This window comes from Notolepis coatsorum (genome assembly GCF_963971535.1).
Source record: "Notolepis coatsorum genome assembly, chromosome: 7".
Classification (NCBI taxonomy): Eukaryota; Metazoa; Chordata; class Actinopteri; order Aulopiformes; family Paralepididae; genus Notolepis; species Notolepis coatsorum.
Window position 1 is genome coordinate 6,847,227 of NC_140171.1, and position 23,046 is coordinate 6,870,272.

At 44.2% G+C, this 23,046-nt stretch overlaps 1 protein-coding gene across 1 annotated transcript in view; it reads left to right on the forward strand.

Moving 5' to 3' along the window:
• Nucleotides 1-16,005, forward strand: part of mvb12a (multivesicular body subunit 12A) — a 35,370-nt gene extending 19,365 nt beyond the window's left edge. Inside the window, exons 8-15 of the mRNA XM_084319462.1 lie at nt 239-297; nt 854-922; nt 1,039-1,112; nt 10,885-11,019; nt 12,464-12,570; nt 14,389-14,447; nt 15,004-15,072; nt 15,187-16,005. Coding sequence (XP_084175588.1) covers nt 239-297; nt 854-922; nt 1,039-1,112; nt 10,885-11,019; nt 12,464-12,570; nt 14,389-14,447; nt 15,004-15,072; nt 15,187-15,264 — 650 coding nt within the window. The 3' untranslated portion in view covers nt 15,265-16,005. The remainder of the gene's footprint in view (nt 1-238; nt 298-853; nt 923-1,038; nt 1,113-10,884; nt 11,020-12,463; nt 12,571-14,388; nt 14,448-15,003; nt 15,073-15,186) is intronic.
• The last annotated feature ends 7,041 nt before the right edge of the window (nt 16,006-23,046 follow it).

Genomic DNA, 23,046 nt, shown 5'->3' on the forward strand with positions numbered 1-23,046 from the left:
ATGTGTACTATATGTATGTACTATGTATGTAAATGAAAAAACAAAAAAAAACTAAACCTAAGTCTTCAGGGGTAGGGCCCGACAAGCCTAGTGCTTCTTCCTTCAGCCCCTTTCGGACAATTGGACAATGCTGCAATAGCAGCTGGTAAAACGTTGGCGATTTATGGAATGACCAAACCCGAAATAAAAAAATAACTGAACTGAACACTCACCTGTCTTCTACCTCTACTTTCTCCAGCTATAGATGGAGTTCCTTTCTCTCTCCACCCAAAGTATGCTGTCCAAACCAACGGCACGGTGAGTCCGCTGGCATCAGGGCCGTCCTCAACAAGATCATTTTTAGTCGACTAATAGTAGGCAATAGAAATGTTCGACTTATTGATTAGTTGGTTCGATCGACATACGCATCTGTAAAGTTGAGTTTTCCGCACGCAGTAATGCAGAAGGGCCTCCTTTGAATCGAGAGCTTACCATTATGTGCTCATAATCTTTCAGGAAATACCTTTGTATAAAAAAAATCATATACAACGGCTAATCAACAAAACTAAAGTTTTGGTCAAATGAGGGTCTCGGAATACTTGCTTTTAGCTACGCTTACGAGTAGACAAGCGGCTGTGCCCTGAAAAGTATCCACTAGGGGGCAGAGCAGGGCCTTTCGTCCATGTTCTCACTTTCCCGGCACCTCGCACGGTCGCCTCCGCCATCGGTGTGTGAGTGAATGGGTAAAAATGTGAGTAACAAATTGTAAAGCGCTTTGGATAAAAGCTGCTATATAAATGCAGCCAATTTCCTTTCTCTTTTCCTTTCGTACCCCTAAAGAAATAACGTACGTGTCTCGATGTTTCCTTCCTAGACTCCTCAACTCAACACGACTCACTTGAGCAACATTCGCATCAAGTCCGTCCAGGACATTGAAAACGAGGTATGACCGTGTCGTAGCTTTTCACACTCGTTTCAACAAATCAATATTATTTACGGTAATAGAATGTCCATTAGACACACACACACACGTTGTATTCTGCTGACCATGTTTTTCAGTATAACTACACCTTCGCCGTGGAGGAGTCTGCCGCAAAGAGGACCAGGCCATCGGTCCCGACAGGAGACGCCTCGTAGACTCTGTGACCTTTACCCTTTGACCCCGCTCCACTGCAGTGGAGGCTGCTGTCTGTGTAAGGAATGGTGAATGTGCCGATGTTTAGGTTTAGTATGTATATGAAGGCTTTTAAAGGGAGACTGGGACGTTTTAAATTCTCATCTATTGTTTTTCCCTTCACCAAGCACTTGTCAGAACACGGTGAAAGGTTTTTATTTTTTATTATTAGCATTTAAATTAACTGAGAAATGGCTTGTTTTTAGTATCGCTAGTGTTCCTCATTTTAAACGGTTAGTGAAAAAGTGAAACTTGAGATGGTGCACGAGGTTTGGGGAAGAGCGTCAACAATGCTACCTTTGCTGTATTCTGTACAACAGCTACTCCTATTTCAGCCTTGGTGGCTTAACTAGCTTAAAGGAACACGTCGACATTTTGGGAAACATTTGGGAACATTTAGCCTACCGTCTTCTCCAGAGAGAGACAAGAAGATGGATACCAGTTTCCTCTCTGTGTGCTCAGTAGAAATCTGGCTGCATGTTAGCCTAGCTTAGCACAATGAATGGAAGCGGGCATGACCAGTTAGCCTAGGCATTGCCCACCTCTCCCGAAGGCTAACCGGTCAAGCCACTTCTCGGATAACTGAAAATGTAGAACCCCACCCCGTGTGTGATGAAGAAAAATACTAAATATCTTGAGGTACCCCTTTAATAGACGTGGAATAGAGGGAGGATTTGTGATATTTGACAATATACTCTCTATACTTCTCATACTCCCTGAGGTGAGGTGACCGCCATCATACACCAAAGCCATTTAAGTGCCTTATCTGTATCCGAGTAGCCCTTGAACTTAAGCGGACTCATTTGGGTGCCATGATGCATTCTTAGATTGCATTCCTTTTTTATGTGAACATTTACTCTCCCAAAATTCCATGGTTTATTATTATTATTGTATGTGGTAGGCCCATTGTTTTTATTGGGATCATTTCTGTATTTCTATTATAACATGTTATTATACTCTATTTTTGGGTGAAGAAACCCTTCTGAAGCTAGGGAGGACGTTACAGGGTTAAAGGTACAGGTCATTCCCATGCGTCTCCTGAGCAAACTGCATTCACAGCTTCAAGTTCATCGAATGTTGCGTTTGTCTGAAAGCAAAGCCACTTAACACATTGTGCGCCATAAACGGCGTGAGTCATTATTGCCCGCCATGCGGTGAACGCCAACAACGGCGTAAATCGTTTTTGGGATCAATATTTCATTTTTTCGCCATGGCATTCATAATTCATCCAGCCTCCCTCCGGACTGCAGCGGCACCCTGTCTGAGATTGCAACGCCTCAATACCGCCACCTGGTGGATAGTCGGGGCGAGTTACACTCTCGCCAAAACCGGAAGTGGCGATCGGTGCGTCGAGGAAATCCCTCCGGCAGTCATATCTTGTTACGTGGATCTAAACAAACACTATAGTGCATTTGGATCGCTTTCTAAACGCAATAATCGATATGATTTAGGCGTTTATTGCGCCATACAAACCGGAAATGGATGTAGGAGATCGACGTCAAATAATTGGGATCTTTTTCCTCCAGTTATTTTCAGCCCGATTGTTTATCCATTTAACTGCAAACCATCTGCTCAACATGCCATGCTGAATAAAGCCGTTACTAACGATCAAGGAATTATAAACGACCCCCCCCCCCCCTTCCTTCACGCATGATGAAGCATAATGTATACCGATCATATACATTTGAATTTTTTTACTATAGCGTGTATAGGAAAGAAACGCCAATCGATAATCTATCATATGCGTCAGGGCCTATAACTAGCGTTTTTGGAATTACAGCAGAAAAGCTTAAAAACATACTTATATTCTAGAGTACGGTATTAACACAACAATGTATGAATGAAAAAATATAACGTTCCCACATCCTGAACGATAGATAATCGATGTTGAATGGGCCATAGTAATGCAGATATAGCTATAATATTTAAAAAGTTATAGCCCTGCAAACAGCGATGCAGTCGTGCACACACGCGGTTACACGCCGTTGTAGTCGTTTTTGTCACTGGACTCTGTGCAGCAAGTATACGGCCGGCACTCATCACCTAGACTTTGCATAATAATAGGATACCGATAGCATAACAAAGAACGAGAAGGGCCAAACCAAAATACAAGCCTTGTACCAGGGCCTAACAAAAATAATAGTTGGTTTCAGGTTGGTTGTCAGTTTGGCCATGGGTAGGTAGGGAATTTTTTTTTTTTTTTTTTTTTTTTTTTTTTATTCTTTCCCACGGCGACTATGGATAGGGAATTTCTTTATTTAATTAACCCTTTCACTGCCACACGACAGAAGGTTAGCCCTTTACTATCACACAACCGACGGCGATGCTCCATCATTAGCATCATTAGCTCCGCGGATGCGGAGCTAATGATGCTAATGATGGAGCATCGCCGTCGGTTGTGTGATAGTAAAGGGCTAACCTTCTGTATTGTCACAGTGAAAGGGTTAACCGGCTGTCGTGTGGCAGTGAAAGGGTTAAAATGTTCACAACAACATGGATGCATGTACTCTGCCAGCATGTTTAATATCCATAATACTAAATGTTTGACTAAGATTTCTATGAAACTTTATTCTTAAAAAAAAAAAAAAAAAAAAAAAAAAAATGATTTTTTTTTTTTTTTTAATATATAATTTTTTTTTTAAACTCATAAAATATATTGGGTCGCACCTAAATCGGCAGGGTCGGTCGGCAACCTGAAACCAACCATTATTTTTGTTAGGCCCAATTGGTGGGGGGTTGCTTGATCTGTGGTCCCGACTGGAAGGATGAGAGTTGTGCTTCAGTCTGAAGGAAACTGTCCTTCTGTAAACTAACTCTAAGTTACATTGTTAATTTAGTTTGTATTTACTTTTCTAGTTTAAGTTAATTCAATTAAAGAAATTGTAACTACAATTACATTTAAAATATTGTTATGCATAATAATCATCTGTTCTGTGCGCCACCGAGGGAACATGTATGCGCGTGCACCACTGCCTGCAAAGAAGGTAAACATCTCCATAGGGTTACAGTGATGGCAGACTGGGTATAATGATGGGCACAATGCCCGGCGCCCAATGTGTTAAGGACCATTACCAGTCTTTTTGAGGTGTTCGGTTCCAAGTCATTCTTGCCTTCGTACAAAAATCACTGCACCATTCTTTTTTCTTCTTTTCTGCTTTTGATCTTTTACTATAAAAAATACTTCTGCTGATTCACCGCCACCATTGGCTTCAAATGTATCTGAAAATGTGTAGAGCAACAACTTTTCTGGAAAATAAACGCACCCCTGATGATAGCATGGACTTTTAGTCAGATGTGGTGACTTACATGGGTTTATGTGATGTTTATGACACATGGTACAGTGAAAGCCTATGGTAGTGGTGAATCAGCAGAAATGTTAATTTTTCAGTAACGGTAAAAGATTATGAAAAAAGAACGACAGTGATTTTTGCAAGAAGAATGACTTGGAACCCACTTGTCAAAAAAACTGGTATGGCCCTTTAATTGTATGCATTTGTGACACATACACTATATATATTCTATATGAAATGTCTCTATAATGCGAGGGGCGACTGGGTGGCGTAGCGGAGATTGTGCTCGTCACCAATGCAAGAGACTCCGGTCTCGACTCCCCGAGTCGGCATTGCCTGCGGCTTGGGCCAGTCGTCATACTATCAATTGGCAGAGGTAACAGGTGGAAAGTCGATGGGTGGGGATTGGACGTTGTGCACAGCGACTCCTACAGGTCGGTTGGGTGACGCCTGCACAGCAGAGACAGGAAGTATCGGGGGCAGCGTGAGCCTCCCACGCGTTACTCCTCGCCACTGAGAGTCCGCGCTGTCTGGTGAAAAGATGCGACAGGCTGCCTCCTCGTGTACCGGAGGGGACACATGATGCAAGGCTTCTATCCTCACTACAGCCGACCAATGGGAGGCATAGTCTAGTTCAGATTTAGGGTTGCCAGATTTTTTTTTTTTGCAGTCAGGCCACTGAAACTTAGAAGCAGGCCAGGACAGTGTTTCTAGTTGCAGCAGCGCAATAGTTAGATAACCTAGGTGAGGAACAACCAGGAGATCACTGCAACTCACACAAGCTGGAGAACAATCTCTCTCTCTCTCTCTCTCTCTCTCTCTCTCTCTCTCTCTCTCTCTCTCTCTCTTGCTCTCACACACACACACACAAAAGGAGCCGCATGTGATTGGTGGAGGCGGGACCCTTACAAAAAACTGTTGTTGCTAATCATTGACACATGCTAGCCTGTAATAATCCCCCCCAGAAAAATCTACTTTGCATTTGATATATTGCAAATATATGCCATCACACACACTGGCATTTAAAGGGTTAGAATTATAAAATTAATATGTGGTGTTATGATCAGGGCTGAAGTTGAATAAAAGATTGTATTATTTTCAATCTGACATTACAAAAAAACTGAAAATCCATCAAAATCAGTGTTGTTGCTAATCATACATATGCTAGCCTGTTTTTTAACAATAATTTGTGATGCCATCACAAACACTGGCATTTAAAGGGTACAAATAAAAAAAATGCCTGCACCAGAATGCAGGAAATGAAGTCTTTGTAACAAGAAATGTCCTGGTGTGGGACCCCCAGACCCCCTACTTAAAAAGTGGCCTGACTGGGGCTATATTTTGCACTATATTTCCTGGCCTGAATGATTTCCCCAGTCCGGCCCTGGTTAAAAGCCTCCAATGCTTATTAGTGTGTGTGCGTTTGAACGTGTGCATGTTTCAACCATACATTTCCATTTATTAAAAAAAATTTAACCTCCTATAATAGTGAGGGTCACGGCTCTCTGACCCCGTTATTTTTGGGTCGTGGCCTGAAAAGTTTGGGAACCCCTGCTCTATGTGACAGTGGTGCTCAGCCTGGGTGCAGTGAAGAAGTGCGATCGGTGCATCCCTACTCTAAAGTGCCTCGTCTTTAACAATCCTGGCAGAACATGGATGAACTTAAGCTAGTGTTGCATAGCTCTCAAGTGTATGTGTGTATATATGTGTTAGAGAATCTATTATTATAAAGAATACAATACAAAGTCGTATTGTTAAAGTTAATGGATGCAGCTTGTTTATTTTGCTCTTTGCTTTAGTTAGTTATCAGAATTGCTGTAGGCCCGTGGGATGGATGGAGCAGGGAGACAGATTCTGGAGCTCTGGGACAATGTGGGGACCAGCTATTTATCTGTGTCAGTGTACAATGTATGATGTTACTGTGTGGATTTTTTTATGGTATGTATTGTGAACTTTTAATGCATGGGGGGGAAATCCCCAAATAAAGACTTCCTATTATCTTTTATGAGATGGGATTAAAGCTGCAATCCTGTTTAGTTTTCTTGACCATATCTGGTGTGTATTCACATGCATTCTTGAAGAATTTGACTAATACAGTAAGGTTTACAAACGGTGCCAATGTAAACAAATCTCTTATCTCTTACAGACATTAAACAATTAAACAAGCAAAGACCATTAAAGAAAACTCAGATTCACAATAGTTGTTGGTCTTTGTATACAGAATGCAGTTGACGAAGAGAGTTCAAAAATTTATTGCCACACCATACAAAAGACCTACAGTGTAGTCGGTCTCAAATTAACACATGGTCATCCATAATGACCAGAATCCAATCAGAGCCTGCCTGGAATATAGTTATATTGGAGCAGCAGAGCCGACAGAGTGAACGATGTGTGCGTTTGATTCAGTGGCCCCATTGTCAAAGGTTGAACATTGTGAAGATCCTAAAAAACTAGACCCAATTTATGTCGGATTACATGGTTGCGGAGTCATGCGACTTCTCCCCCGCTCACACTAGTGCCACCATGTCTAGCCAATATAATGATAGATCAATGTATTACAGGTTGTGGGGGAACATCATCCTTTTACCTTTTGGCGGTCGGCCGATAGAGGGCGCCCCCCCCCCCCCCCCCCCCCCCCCTGGTGAAGAGAAGGAGAAGAAGAAATTGTGTTTTTAGATTTTTGGACCCCTAAAAATAATAATAATTACTCATTTTAAGTATGTTTGTGTTTCAAATGCACAATAACGTTAATATATCAAATATAAATCATTGTTTTGTGCGTGATTCACATGACGGCACTCTCTCCTGATAGACAGTACCTCTAAAGCTGGGCGCATAGACTTAACGCGCACAATGTATCATCGCAGCCAGTGTAAATAGTAAATAGCAAATACATTTCGCCTATCAGGGTCTTCAAATATGATGTCTCGGGGCGTGTTTTCTAGTGCTCGAAGCAAGCTCTGCGCCACTGTACTCGTCGCGTCGTCAGTCATCAGACAGAAAATTAATGCTTGGAGGAGGAGCTAGTAGTATTTTCATTTCAGATTGTGAGTTAGCTTAGCTAGGCTGGTTCGGTAATAAGAAGTGTATTCTCAGGAGTTGGAGAGATCATCACGAAATACTGTACATTCAGACAGTGTTGGATCTAACAAAAGGATTTATATTATGGACACTTTATCATGGAAAGTTCAAGCCCGTGCCACAAAAGCTTCTCGAAGGGTTAACGCGACGGCTCGAGGCTCGTTCCAACCTGATGCAACAAAACAACAAGTGAGTCTAACAATGTTCTGTAGTTACTGAAACTGATTGAATATGGCAAGATTCAAGAGGTTTATTTGTCACATATATACACAAGGCGTGCAGTGAAATGAGGGTGGGCTGGCCGCGATATCTCTCTCTCTTTCTCTCACACGCAGTACGCACGTTGATTCATGATCATTACATTATGATCGACTGGAATAAAAAAATAAATAAAAAATAGCTTTACAATTTACATACTCTAGCTGTCCCTTTGTTCATAATGTTTAACCTAAATGTAGAACAACTCACCAAAAGTGACTATTGCACAATTTATTTCATGTTTGTTTATTATTTGTCACAACAAAATACAGAATACTTTATGATGAAATGCTTGTTTCTGTATGAGCCCCTGAGATTGTGCTACATACAGTAAAAAGAAAGTAAGTAAAAAAAGTTATTAAGCAGTAAGTAAAGGAATGTTCAGTCAATATACATATATACAATACAGAGTAACAGTGAGGTTTATATTTATATTATGTATAGTTTTTAATTTTAATTTCTTTAATTCGCCCTGTACACATTTTAGCATATACAGTGAACAGTGTGACGGTGTTCTCGGTCGTTTACATGGAGAAATGGCGCCACCGCCTGGGAAAATGCGGTATTGCACAGCTGATATGATAAAAATTTCACGAGAGGGGGGGTGGGGCCCTATACGTGTACCGGAGGCGTGAATACTTTCCCCAAGGTGGTTGTCCTTCCGCGTTCGGTTTGTGCGGCCTGATTGGCCACTGACGCTTCTCTCAGCGCCCAATCGCGTTGCGCCTAGCTTTCAGTTCCACAGCCCATTTCGTCGTATTGTTTTCATCTCTCTATATTAACGTAGCCCATTTCCTCGTATTGTTTTCATCTCTCTATATTAACGTAGCCCATTTCCTCGTATTGTTTTCATATCTCTATATTAACGTAACGCGCTATTCATATCAATCGACATCACATCAATATAAATAACGTATTGTTTTCATCTCTCTATTGATTGAATTGATTGAAAACTTTATGAGCAGATTGCAGAATGGGTACAATACAGTACAGCTCAATACACACAATTGTTAAGGGGATGCAGACCAGAGAAAGACTTTCGTCTTGTTTACATCAGGGTCCCCCATTTTCAATTCATCAGGACATATATGACATACATGACATACAGGTAGACAGTACTGCTACATCTAGACATTTATGACATACCAGATTTGCAAATACAGTACTGTTTGTGATACAAAAAGAGTCCAGAAAAGAGAGTATATACATTTTACGTAAAAACTGTACATTGGAGGAGGTTGGGGGGGGGGGGGTTTATATTATATTATTATCTATATTAACGTAACACGCTATTCATATCAATCGACATCACATCAATATAAATAACGTATTGTTTTCATCTCTCTATATTAATGTAACGCGCTATTCATATCAATCGACATCACATCAATATAAATAACGTATTGTTTTCATCTCTCTATATTAATGTAACGCGCTATTCATATCAATCGACATCACATCAATATAAATAACGTATTGTTTTCATCTCTCTACATTAACGTAACGTGCTATTCATATCAATCGACATCACATCAATATAAATAACGTATTGTTTTCATCTCTATATTAACGTAACGCGCTATTCATATCAATCGACATCACATCAATAGTTAGGCGATAGTAGGGCTAACGCGATTGGGCGCTGAGAGAAGCGTCAGTGGCCAATCAGGCCGCGCAAACCGAACGCGGAAGGACAACCACCTTGGGGAAAGTATTCACGCGTACCGGAGGGGACACGTGATGCAAGGCTTCTGTCCTCACTACAACCGACCTGTGGGAGGCATAGTCTAGCAACGTTCAAGACAGGGGAGGGAAGAATTGGATACACGAAATTGGGATGGGAGAAAAATAGAAAAAGTTGATCAAAAAATATATATATACGAGGGGGAGGGAACTGTACATGTTCCAGTTAACGGTATATTTTTTTAATGATTTGTTACGGCGTAGTCAATGCGTATAAATTGAGGAAGGCAGCGAGGGGTGGATAAGGGGGCGTGCTAGCGCGGGTCACGTGAGGGTTGCGGCCAATCAGAGGAACCCGGAAACCGAGCTCCGTTGCGGAAAGTATAGACGCATCCTGGTCGTTGTAAACGGCGACTCCTACAGGTCGGTCAGGGCGCCTGCACAGCGAGGGAGGGAAATGGTGAGGGTAGTGTGACCTTCCACGCATTACACTTCACCAATGAGAGTCCGTGCTGTCAGGTGAAAAGAGGCTGCTGGCTGTCTCCTATGTATCGGAGGAAGCATCTGATAGACTTCAGGGCTCCCTGGACCGGCAAGTAGGGGGCAAATGCGCGCAACGATCAGGAAGGGGAGGGGGGGAATTGGCATAACGACTAAATTGGGATGGGAGAAAAAAGTGAAAAAGAAATACACGTAATCCCTAACTGCTCCCGATGAGCAGGTTGGCACCTTGCCGTCTGTGGGTGAATGTGTGAGTGATGTGAGGCATAAGTTGTAAAGCGCTTTGGATAAAAGCGCTGTATAAATGCAGTCCATTTCGCATTTAGTGGTCCGTATCGGCTTCCATTCTTTTGTGCTAAGCTAGGCTAGCTGGCAGCCAGATAGCTTTCTACTGAACTCGCAGAGGCAATTGGTATCTAATATCTTCTTGTCTGACTCGAGAGATGATTTAGAGTCAGATTTAGTTAGAGCACATTTCCCATAATGTTGGCATGTTCCTTTTAAGAGAGAGAGCTTAAGGTTCACTAAGGGTTTGACTGAAGATGCGCGCACACACACACGCACACACACACACGCACACACACACACACACACACACACACACACACACACACACACACACACACACACACACACACACACACACACAAAAACACACTTGGTTGTACTTGTGAGGACATTACATTGATTTCCTGCCACATAAGCCTATCCTTAACTTGAACCCCTATTACCCTAAAACGTTCTGGCAGACTGTCCTCACTTTCCAGTTTTCTATTCTCAAGGGGACATTTGCAGCTCACCAGATGGTAAAAACATGAACACACACACACACACACACACACGGGTGTATTATATATCCACGCCTGATACAACGGTATTTAATGTTGTATCAAATGGCCTATTTTCTAATCTTTTCAGAGACATCCATGGTTTTGTGGTGTGGTGTAAAAAGGGCCAGTTTTCTGCCCCCATGCCCCTGGCCAAGCCGCGCAGTCTCAGCCTACAGCTCCGCAAACTGTCCCTGGAGATGCCTCCGCCACCCCTCAGACCCAGGTATTTCATTTCATTACAAGTCGCGTCGAGACAAGATTATTAGCCACGCGGGCCGGTTCCCAACGCGAGAGTCGTCTGCCATTTTAATTGGCGAACAGGGTGGACAGGTCTGTTCTTGGAGACACTGTGTTGCATAATGGTTCCACCCACACGGCAGGGTGGTGCTTCCTGAGCTGTCACCTCTGCTGGTCTCCAAAGCAACCCTACACCTCCAACCCTCCTCCTCTCCTTCTTCACCTCCTCCTCTCCTTCCTCACCTCCTCCTCTCCTTCCTCACCTCCTCCAACCCTCCTTCCTAACCTCCTCTCCTTCTTCACCTCCTCTCCTTCTTCACCTCCAACCCTCCTCCTCTCCTTCTTCACCTCCTCTCCTTCTTCTCCTCCTCTCCTTCTTCTCCTCCTTCACCTCCTCTCCTCTCCTTCTTCACCTCCTCTCCTTCTTCTCCTCCTCTCCTTCTTCACCTCCAACCCTCCTCCTCTCCTTCTTCACCTCCTCTCCTCCTTCACCTCCTCTCCTTACTCACCTCCTCTCCTTCCTCACCTCCTTCTCCTCCTCTCCTTCCTCACCTCCTTTTCTTCCTCTCCTTCCCCACCTTCCTCTCCTTCCTCACCTCCTTTCCTTCCTCTCCTCTCCTTCCTCACCTCCTCTCCTTCCTCACCTCCTCTCCTTCATCACCTCCTCTCCTTCCTCACCTCCTCCTCTCCTCTCCTTCCTCTCCTCCTCTCCTTCCTCACCTCTCCTTCCTCACCTCCTCTCCTCTCCTTCCTCACCTCCTCTCCTTCCTCACCTCCTCTCTTTCCTCACCTCCTCTCCTTCCTCACCTCCTCCTCTCCTCTCCTTCCTCACCTCCTCCTCTCCTTCCTCACCTCCTCTCTTTCCTCACCTCCTCTCCTTCCTCACCTCCTCCTCTCCTTCCTCACCTCCTCTCTTTCCTCACCTCCTCCTCTCCTCTCCTTCCTCACCTCCTCCTCTCCTCTCCTTCCTCACCTCCTCTCCTTCCTCACCTCCTCTCTTTCCTCACCTCCTCTCCTCACCTCCTCCTCTCCTTCCTCACCTCCTCTCCTTCCTCACCTCCTCCTCTCTTTCCTCACCTCCTCTCCTTCCTCACCTCCCCTCCTTCCTCACCTCCTCCTCTCCTTCCTCACCTCCTCTCCTTCCTCACCTCCTCCTCTCTTTCCTCACCTCCTCCTCTCCTCACCTCCCCTCCTTCCTCACCTCCTCCTCTCCTTCCTCACCTCCTCTCTTTCCTCACCTCCTCCTCTCCTCACCTCCTCTCCTTCCTCTCCTCCTCTCCTTCCTCACCTCCTCTCTTTCCTCACCTCCTCCTCTCCTTCCTCACCTCCTCTCCTTCCTCACCTCCTCTCCTTCCTCACCTCCTCACCTCACTTGTCTCCAAAGTAACCCTCCTGTCTGTCCTCACGTCTGTCTCTGCTCGTCTCCATAGCAACCCTCCACCGCTGCATCCTGGGAAGCTTAGTCAGCGTCGTAGCAACCTTCAGGTCATCGACACTGTGGACTGTGTGGACAGCAGTAACATCTATGGCATCACAGGTACAACAAGATACCCTTTATAGTTTATACATAGACTGACTGACTGACTGACTGACTGACTGTATTGATTCATCATCTTTCATTGTTATCACATTGTTGGTTGGTTGTCATTTTGTTGTCTAATTGACTGGTATTAATGGGGGGAAAGAAACTAATTTAATGTCGGATCTGAAATGTTTGAGTGATGAATGTTAATTGAAAATGAAAGTTCATGTTACCATGTAGTCCGGCATGGTGATGATGACTAGGGGTGTAACGATGCATCGATCCTAATGTGACGATTCAACTGCATCGATTTGAAAATGTTAGAATCGATTAGAATCTAAATAAAAAAATAAAAAAATAATATTATGTTTTTTTTATTTTATTTAAATTTTTTATTATTGAACTATAGTCCATTCATGCTGAGTGAATCAGTTCCCCCAGCCACATTTGTGTATTCAAATTGTTTTGGGGGAATTAACTGATCGAAAATGTATCGAATCGAATCGTGGTCAAATGAAGAGATTTCATGATGCATTGAATCGTTGCCTGAAGGATCGTAATCGAATTTAATCGCTGTGAGGTCGCATCGTTATACCCCTAGTGATGACTAACAGTTGGATAAGTGTCGCCCCCCGGTCCTACACTCACCTGTCTGGTCCTACACTCACCTGTCTGGTCCTACACTCACCTGTCTGGTCCTACACTCAGGTCCTACACTCACCTGTCTGGTCCTACACTCACCTGTCTGGTCCTACACTCACCTGTCTGGTCCTACACTACACTCACCTGTCTGGTCCTACACTATACTCACCTGTCTGGTCCTACACTCACCTGTCTGGTCCTACACTCACCTGTCTGGTCCTACACTCACCTGTCTGGTCCTACACTACACTCACCTGTCTGGTCCTACACTCACCTGTCTGGTCCTACACTCACCTGTCTGGTCCTACACTCACCTGTCTGGTCCTACACTCACCTGTCTGGTCCTACACTACACTCACCTGTCTGGTCCTACACTATACTCACCTGTCTGGTCCTACACTACACTCACCTGTCTGGTCCTACACTACACTCACCTGTCTGGTCCTACACTATACTCACCTGTCTGGTCCTACACTCACCTGTCTGGTCCTACACTCACCTGTCTGGTCCTACACTCACCTGTCTGGTCCTACACTATACTCACCTGCCTGGTCCTACACTCACCTGTCTGGTCCTACACTCACCTGTCTGGTCCTACACTCACCTGTCTGGTCCTACACTCACCTGTCTGGTCCTACACTCACCTGTCTGGTCCTACACTCACCTGTCTGGTCCTACACTCACCTGTCTGGTCCTACACTATACTCACCTGTCTGGTCCTACACTCACCTGTCTGGTCCTACACTCACCTGTCTGGTCCTACACTACACTCACCTGTCTGGTCCTACACTCACCTGTCTGGTCCTACACTCACCTGTCTGGTCCTACACTCACCTGTCTGGTCCTACACTCACCTGTTATGTACCATATACTATTATATATGCTATTATATACTGCAGGTATACTACACTGTAATGTGTACTGTAATGTGTACTATATGTGTGTACTGTAATGTGTACTATATGTATGTACTATGTATGTGAATGAAAAAACAAAAAAAAACTAAACGTAAGTCTTCAGGGGTAGGGCCCGACAAGCCTAGTGCTTCTCCCTTCAGCCCTTTTCGGACAATTGGACAATGCTGCAATAGCAGCTGGTAAAATGTTGGCGATTTATGGAATGACCAAACCCGAAATAATAAGAAATAACTGAACTGACCACTCACCTGTCTTCTACCTCTACTTTCTCCAGCTATAGATGGAGTTCCTTTCTCTCTCCACCCAAAGTATGCTGTCCAAACCAACGGCACGGTGAGTCCGCTGGCATCAGGGCCGTCCTCAACAAGATCATTTTTAGTCGACTAATAGTAGGCAATAGAAATGTTCGACTTGTTGATTAGTTGGTTCGATCGACATACGCATCTGTAAAGTTGAGTTTTCCGCACGCAGTAATGCAGAAGGGCCTCCTTTAAATCGAGAGCTTACCATTATGTGCTCATAATCTTTCAGGAAATACCTTTGTATAAAAAGAATCATATACAACGGCTAATCAACAAAACAAAAGTTTTGGTCGAATGAGGGTCTCGGAATACTTGCTTTTAGCTACGCTTACGAGCAGACAAGCGGCTGCGCCCTGAAAAGTATCCACTAGGGGGCAGAGCAGGGCCTTTCGTCCATGTTCTCACTTTCCCGGCACCTCACACGGTCGCCTCCGCCATCGGTGTGTGAGTGAATGGGTAAAAATGTGAGGAACAAATTGTAAAGCGCTTTGGATAAAAGCTGCTATATAAATGCAGCCAATTTCCTTTCTCTTTTCCTTTCGTACCCCTAAAGAAATAACGTACGTGTCTCGATGTTTCCTTCCTAGACTCCTCAACTCAACACGACTCACTTGAGCAACATTCGCATCAAGTCCGTCCAGGACATTGAAAACGAGGTATGACCGTGTCGTAGCTTTTCACACTCGTTTCAACAAATCAATATTATTTACGGTAATAGAATGTCCATTAGACACACACACACGTTGTATTCTGCTGACCATGTTTTTCAGTATAACTACACCTTCGCCGTGGAGGAGTCTGCCGCAAAGAGGACCAGGCCATCGGTCCCGACAGGAGACGCCTCGTAGACTCTGTGACCTTTACCCTTTGACCCCGCTCCACTGCAGTGGAGGCTGCTGTCTGTGTAAGGAATGGTGAATGTGCCGATGTTTAGGTTTAGTATGTATATGAAGGCTTTTAAAGGGAGACTGGGACATTTTAAATTCTCATCTATTGTTTTTCCCTTCACCAAGCACTTGTCAGAACACGGTGAAAGGTTTTTATTTTTTATTATTAGCATTTAAATTAACTGAGAAATGGCTTGTTTTTAGTATCGCTAGTGTTCCTCATTTTAAACGGTTAGTGAAAAAGTGAAACTTGAGATGGTGCACGAGGCTACCTTTGCTGTATTCTGTACAACAGCTACTCCTATTTCAGCCTTGGTGGCTTAACTAGCTTAAAGGAACACGTCGACATTTTGGGAAACATTTGGGAACATTTAGCCTACCGTCTTCTCCAGAGAGAGACAAGAAGATGGATACCAGTTTCCTCTCTGTGCGCTCAGTAGAAATCTGGCTGCATGTTAGCCTAGCTTAGCACAATGAATGGAAGCGAGCATGACCAGTTAGCCTAGGCATTGCCCACCTCTCCAGAAGGCTAACCGGTCAAGCCACTTCTCGGATAACTGAAAATGTAGAACCCCACCCCGTGTATGATGAAGAAAAATACTAAATATCTTGAGGTACCCCTTTAATAGACGTGGAATAGAGGGAGGATTTGTGATATTTGACAATATACTCTCTATACTTCTCATACTCCCTGAGGTGAGGTGACCGCCATCATACACCAAAGCCATGATGTATGATGAATTGAAAATGGGGGACCCTGATGTAAACAAGACGAAAGTCTTTCTCTGGTCTGCATCCCCTTAACAATTGTATGTATTGAGCTGTACTGTACTGTACCCATTCTGCAATCTGTTAATAAACGTACCAACCAACCAATACCATTTAAGTGCCTTATCTGTATCCGAGTAGCCCTTGAACTTAAGCGGACTCATTTGGGTGCCATGATGCATTCTTAGATTGCATTCCTTTTTTATGTGAACATTCTAATTCCGCCCCTTTACCATTTACTCTCCCAAAATTCCATGGTTTATTATTATTATTATTATTGTATGTGGTAGGCCCATTGTTTTTATTGGGATCATTTCTGTATTTCTATTATAACATGTTATTATACTCTATTTTTGGGTGAAGAAACCCTTCTGAAGCTAGGGAGGACGTTACAGGGTTAAAGGTACAGGTCATTCCCATGTGTCTCCTGAGCAAACTGCATTCACAGCTTCAAGTTCATCGAATGTTGCGTTTGTCTGAAAGCAAAGCCACTTAACACATTGTGCGCCATAAACGGCGTAAGTCATTATTGCCCGCCATGCGGTGAACGCCAACAACGGCGTAAATCGTTTTTGGGATCAATATTTAATTTTCGCCATGGCATTCATAATTCATCCAGCCTCCCTCCGGGACTGCAGCAGCATCTTGTCTGAGATTGCAACGCCTCAATACCGCCGCCTGGTGGATGGTCGGGCGAGTTACACTCTCGCCAAAACCGGAAGTGGCGATCGGTGCGTCGAGGAAATCCCTCCGGCAGTAATATCTTGTTACGTGGATCCAGACAAACACTCGGGTGCATTGGGATCGCTTTCAAAACGCAATAATCGATATGATTTCGGCGTTTATTGTGCCATACAAACCGGAAATGGATGTAGGAGATCGACGTCAAATAATTGGGATCTTTTTCCTCCAGTCTCATCGGTAAGAGGAATATAATGTTATTTTCAGCCCGATTGTTTATTCATTTAACTGCAAACCATCTGCTCAACATATCAACCCATGCTAAATAAAGCCGTTACTGACGATCAAGGGATTATAAACGACCCCCCCCCCCCCCCCCCTTTCCTTCACGCATGATGAAGCATAATGTATACCGATCATATACATTTGAATTTTTTACTATAGCGTGTATAGGAAAGAAACGCCAATCGATAATCTATCATATGCGTCAGGGCCTATAACTAGCGTTTTTGGAATTACAGCAGAAAAGCTTAAAAACATACTTATATTCTAGACGGTATTAACACAACAATGTATGAATGAAAAAATATAACGTTCCCACATCCTGAACGATAGATAATCGATGTTGAATGGGCCATAGTAATGCAGATATAGCTATAATATTTAAAAAGTTATAGCCCTGCAAACAGCGATGCAGTCGCGCACACACACACTGAGGCAGAAGTGCGCGCGGATGTGCACACGCGCACACAAAAATGCGTTCACAATTGTCACTGGACTCGGTGCAGCAAGTACACGGCTGGCACTTATCACCTAGACTTTGCATAATAATAGTATACCGATAGCATAACAAAGAACGAGAAGGGCCAAACCAAAATACAAGCCTTGAACCAATTGGTGGGGGGTTGCTTGATCTGTGGTCCCGACTGGAAGGATGAGAGTTGTGCTTCAGTCTGAAGGAAACTGTCCTTCTGTAAACTAACTCTAAGTTACATTGTTAATTTAGTTTGTATTTACTTTTCTAGTTTAAGTTAATTCAATTAAAGAAATTGTAACTACAATTACATTTAAAATATTGTTATGCATAATAATCATCTGTTCTGTGCGCCACCGAGGGAACATGTATGCGTGTGCACCACTGCCTGCAAAGAAGGTAAACATCTCCATAGGGTTACAGTGATGGCAGACTGGGTATAATGATGGGCACAATGCCCGGCGCCCAATGTGTTAAGGACCATTACCAGTCTTTTTGAGGTGTTGTACGAAGTCATTCTTGCCTTCGTACAAAAATCACTGCACAATTCTTTTCTGCTTTTGATCTTTTACTATAAAAAAGACTTCTGCTGATTCACCGCCACCACTGGCTTCAAATGTATCTAAAAATGTGTAGAGCAACAACTTTTCTGGAAAATAAACGCGCCCCTGATGATAGCATGGACTTTTAGTCAGATGTGGTGACTTACATGGGTTTATGTGATGTTTATGACACATGGTACAGTGAAAGCCTATGGTAGTGGTGAATCAGCAGAAATGTTAATTTTTCAGTAACGGTAAAAGATTATGAAAAAAGAACGACAGTGATTTTTGCAAGAAGAATGACTTGGAACCCACTTGTCAAAAAAACTGGTATGGCCCTTTAATTGTATGCATTTGTGACACATACACTATATATATTCTATATGAAATGTCTCTATAATGCGAGGGGCGACTGGGTGGCGTAGCGGAGATTGTGCTCGTCACCAATGCAAGAGACTCCGGTCTCGACTCCCCGAGTCGGCATTGCCTGCGGCTTGGGCCAGTCGTCATACTATCAATTGGCAGAGGTAACAGGTGGAAAGTCGATGGGTGGGGATTGGACGTTGTGCACAGCGACTCCTACAGGTCGGTTGGGTGACGCCTGCACAGCAGAGACAGGAAGTATCGGGGGCAGTGTGAGCCTCCCACGCGTTACTCCTCGCCACTGAGAGTCCGCGCTGTCTGGTGAAAAGGTGCGACAGGCTGCCTCCTCGTGTACCGGAGGGGACACATGATGCAAGGCTTCTATCCTCACTACAGCTGACCAATGGGAGGCATAGTCTAGTTCAGATTTAGGGTCGCCAGATTTTTTTTTTGCAGTCAGGCCACTGAACTTAGAAGCAGGCCAGGACAGTGTTTCTAGTTGCAGCAGCGCAATAGTTAGATAACCTAGGTGGGGAACAACCAGGAGATCACTGCAACTCACACAAGCTGGAGAACAATCTCTCTCTCTCTCTCTCTCTCTCTCTTGCTCTCACACACACACACACAAAAGGAGCCGCATGTGATTGGTAGAGGCGGGACCCTTACAAAAAACTGTTGTTGCTAATCATTGACACATGCTAGCCTGTAATAATCCCCCCCAGAAAAATCTACTTTGCATTTGATATATTGCAAATATATGCCATCACACACACTGGCATTTAAAGGGTTAGCATTATAAAATTAATATGTGGTGTTATGATCAGGGCTGAAGTTGAATAAAAGATTGTATTATTTTCAATCTGACATTACAAAAATACTGAAAATCCATCAAAATCAGTGTTGTTGCTAATCATACATTATGCTAGCCTGTTTTTTAACAATAATTTGTGATGCCATCACAAACACTGGCATTTAAAGGGTACAAATAAAAAAAAAATGCCTGCACCAGAATGCCGGAAATGAAGTCTTTGTAACAAGAAATGTCCTGGTGGGGGACCCCCAGACCCCCTACTTAAAAAGTGGCCTGACTGGGGCTATATTTTGCACTATATTTCCTGGCCTGAATGATTTCCCCAGTCCGGCCCTGGTTAAAAGCCTCCAATGCTTATTAGTGTGTGTGCGTTTGAACGTGTGCATGTTTCAACCATACATTTCCATTTATTAAAAAAAATTTAACCTCCTATAATAATGAGGGTCACGGCTCTCTGACCCCGTTATTTTTGGGTCGCGGCCTGAAAAGTTTGGGAACCCCTGCTCTATGTGACAGTGGTGCTCAGCCTGGGTGCAGTGAAGAAGTGCGATCGGTGCATCCCTACTCTAAAGTGCCTCGTCTTTAACAATCCTGGCAGAACATGGATGAACTTAAGCTAGTGTTGCATAGCTCTCAAGTGTATGTGTATATACTGTACGTGTTAAAGAATCTATTATTATAAAAATACAATACAAAGTCGTATTGTTAAAGTTAATGGATGCAGCTTGTTTATTTTGCTCTTTGCTTTAGTTAGTTATCAGAATTGCTGTAGGCCCGTGGGATGGAGCAGGGAGACAGATTCTGGAGCTCTGGGACAATGTGGGGACCAGCTATTTATCTGTGTCAGTGTATGATGTTACTGTGTGGATTTTTTTATGGTATGTATTGTGAACTTTTAATGCATGGGGGGGAAATCCCCAAATAAAGACTTCCTATTATCTTTTATGAGATGGGATTAAAGCTGCAATCCTGTTTAGTTTTCTTGACCATATCTGGTGTGTATTCACATGCATTCTTGAAGAATTTGACTAATACAGTAAGGTTTACAAACGGTGCCAATGTAAACAAATCTCTTATCTCTTACAGACATTAAACAAGCAAAGGCTATTAAAGAAAACTCAGATTCACAATAGTTGTTGGTCTTTGTATACAGAATGCAGTTGACGAAGAGAGTTAAAACATGTATTGCCTTGTCACACCATACAAAAGACCTACAGTGTAGTCGGTCTCAAATTAACACATGGTCATCCATAATGACCAGAATCCAATCAGAGCCTGCCAGGAATATAGTTATATTGGAGCAGCAGAGCCGACAGAGTGAACGATGTGTGCGTTTGATTCAGTGGCCCCATTGTCAAAGGTTGAACATTGTGAAGATCCTAAAAAACTAGACCCAATTTATGTCGGATTACATGGTTGCGGAGTCATGCGACTTCTCCCCCGCTCACACTAGTGCCACCATGTCTAGCCAATATAATGATAGATCAATGTATTACAGGTTGTGGGGGAACATCATCCTTTTACACAGTGGCGGTCGGCCGATAGAGGGCGCATGGGCACTACTACCTACCTACTATGCCAAAATGTCTATACTGTATGTCTATACAGTATGCACTCAAGACTGTAGCACTCAAGTTCAACACTGTTTGACGAACAATATCACTGACCCTTAGCCTGCAGTGTTGTTCCCTTCCTGCTGACTTGTACAGAATTTGTAAGTCACTTTGGATAAAAGTGTCAGCTAAGTGTAACATTAAGTTATTGCCTATTTTTCGGAGGTAGTCGGTGTACCAGGGTTGCCAGATGTACGATAATTATCCTATTTGTACGATACATTTGCCCTCTGTACCATGTACGATCAATAACACCAAAAGTCCCATAATGTGGGCGGCTACGTGGCGTAGTGGGCAAGGCGCTCGCCACGAATGACGGAGACGCTGGGCTTGCCTGTTCGAGCCCAGCGCTCCACATTGCTTTCAGTTTAGCTGGTCATTCATACTAATACACATTGGCCGTATTAGGGGGTGGGAAACTGATGGGTGGGGATCGGGCGTTGTGGACAGCGACTCCTACAGGTCGGTTGGTGCGCCTGCGCAGTAGAATCAGGAAGTGTCGGGGGCAGCATGAGCCTCCCACGCGTTACTCCTCGCCATTGAGAGATCGAGCTGCGCAGGTGAAAAGATGCGACTGCTGTTGCCTCAAGTACCGGAGGGGACTCGTGCTATGTATGACTTAGTCCACATTGCAGCCAGCTTGTGGGAGGCAAGAAACAGCGTTCGTGACAGGGGAGGGTTGAATTGGATGTTACGAAATTGGATGGGAGAAAAATATAGAAACTGGGAGAAAAAGTGTATAAAAAAAAAAAAAAAATCCCATAATGTACGATCATTTGACCATAAGCCTCAAACAAACCTGACTGTCATTATCACACAGACCTGCTCCATTTCAAGCCAGTCACACGCTCCGTCTCCAAATAATCATCCCACCACGAATCACATTGTGTGAGGCAGGGTTTGTTTTGACAGACTGAACAGGAAGGTGAGGACAGGGGAGGAGAGGAGGGGAGGAGGACTGAACAGGAGAGGACAGGGGAGGAGAGGACATGGGAGGGGAGGAGGACTGAACAGGAGAGGAGAGGACAGGGGAGGAGAGGACATGGGAGGGGAGGAGGACTGAACAGGAGAGGACAGGGGAGGAGAGGACATGGGAGGAGAGGAGGGCTCAAGTCAAGTCAAGAGTTTTATTTGTCACGGCATACAAGTATACAATGAAATGCGGGTGGTCTTGCCCGCAACGATGTGCAATACAGTGGGTACAACATATAATAGAATCCAATACAAAAACATTGTGCAATAACAGGTAACAGGTAACATGGTGTGACATCAAAATCGGTATCTGTACATAGTTATTTACAGAGCATATAGGACATGCTAGGTAGCTTTGGTAGTGCAATACACTGTTACTGTTGCTACTACTGATTTAAAGTGGCCTTTCCTTTTGGCAATAAGTGTGAGTGTGTGTGCATGAGTGTGTGCCCGCTCATGTTAAAGTGTTAAGTGGCTGCTAGTGTGTGAGCGTGCACAGCGTGCATGTCGCGTGTGTGCTCATGTGTGCTTATGTGTGGATAGTTCAGTGTTCTGTGGTACTCAATGTTCATTGTTCAGGACTCTGAACAGGAAGGAGAGGAGAGGAGGAGGAGAGGAGGACTGAACAGGAACGTGAGGACAGGGGAGGAGAGAAGGAGGGCTGAACAGGAAGGAGAGGAGGACGGGGGAGGAGAGAAGGTGAGGACGGGGGAGGAGAGAAGGAGGGCTGAACAGGAAGGAGAGGAGGACTGAACAGGAACGTGAGGACAGGGGAGGAGAGAAGGAGGGCTGAACAGGAAGGAGAGGAGGACGGGGGAGGAGAGAAGGTGAGGACGGGGGAGGAGAGAAGGAGGGCTGAACAGGAAGGAGAGGAGGACTGAACAGGAAGGTGAGGACGGGGGAGGAGAGAAGGAGGACTGAACAGGAAGGAGAGGAGGACTGAACAGGAAGGTGAGGACGGGGGAGGAGAGGAGGGGGGCTGAACAGGAAGGAGAGGAGGACTGAACAGGAAGGTGAGGACGGGGGAGGAGAGAAGGAGGACTGAACAGGAAGGTGAGGACATGGGAGGAGAGGAGGGGGGCTGAACAGGAAGGAGAGGAGGACTGAACAGGAAGGTGAGGACGGGGGAGGAGAGAAGGAGGACTGAACAGGAAGGTGAGGACATGGGAGGAGAGGAGGGCTGAACTGGGTGATAATATATATATATATCTTTTTGGTAGATTTTTATTGGTTTTTACT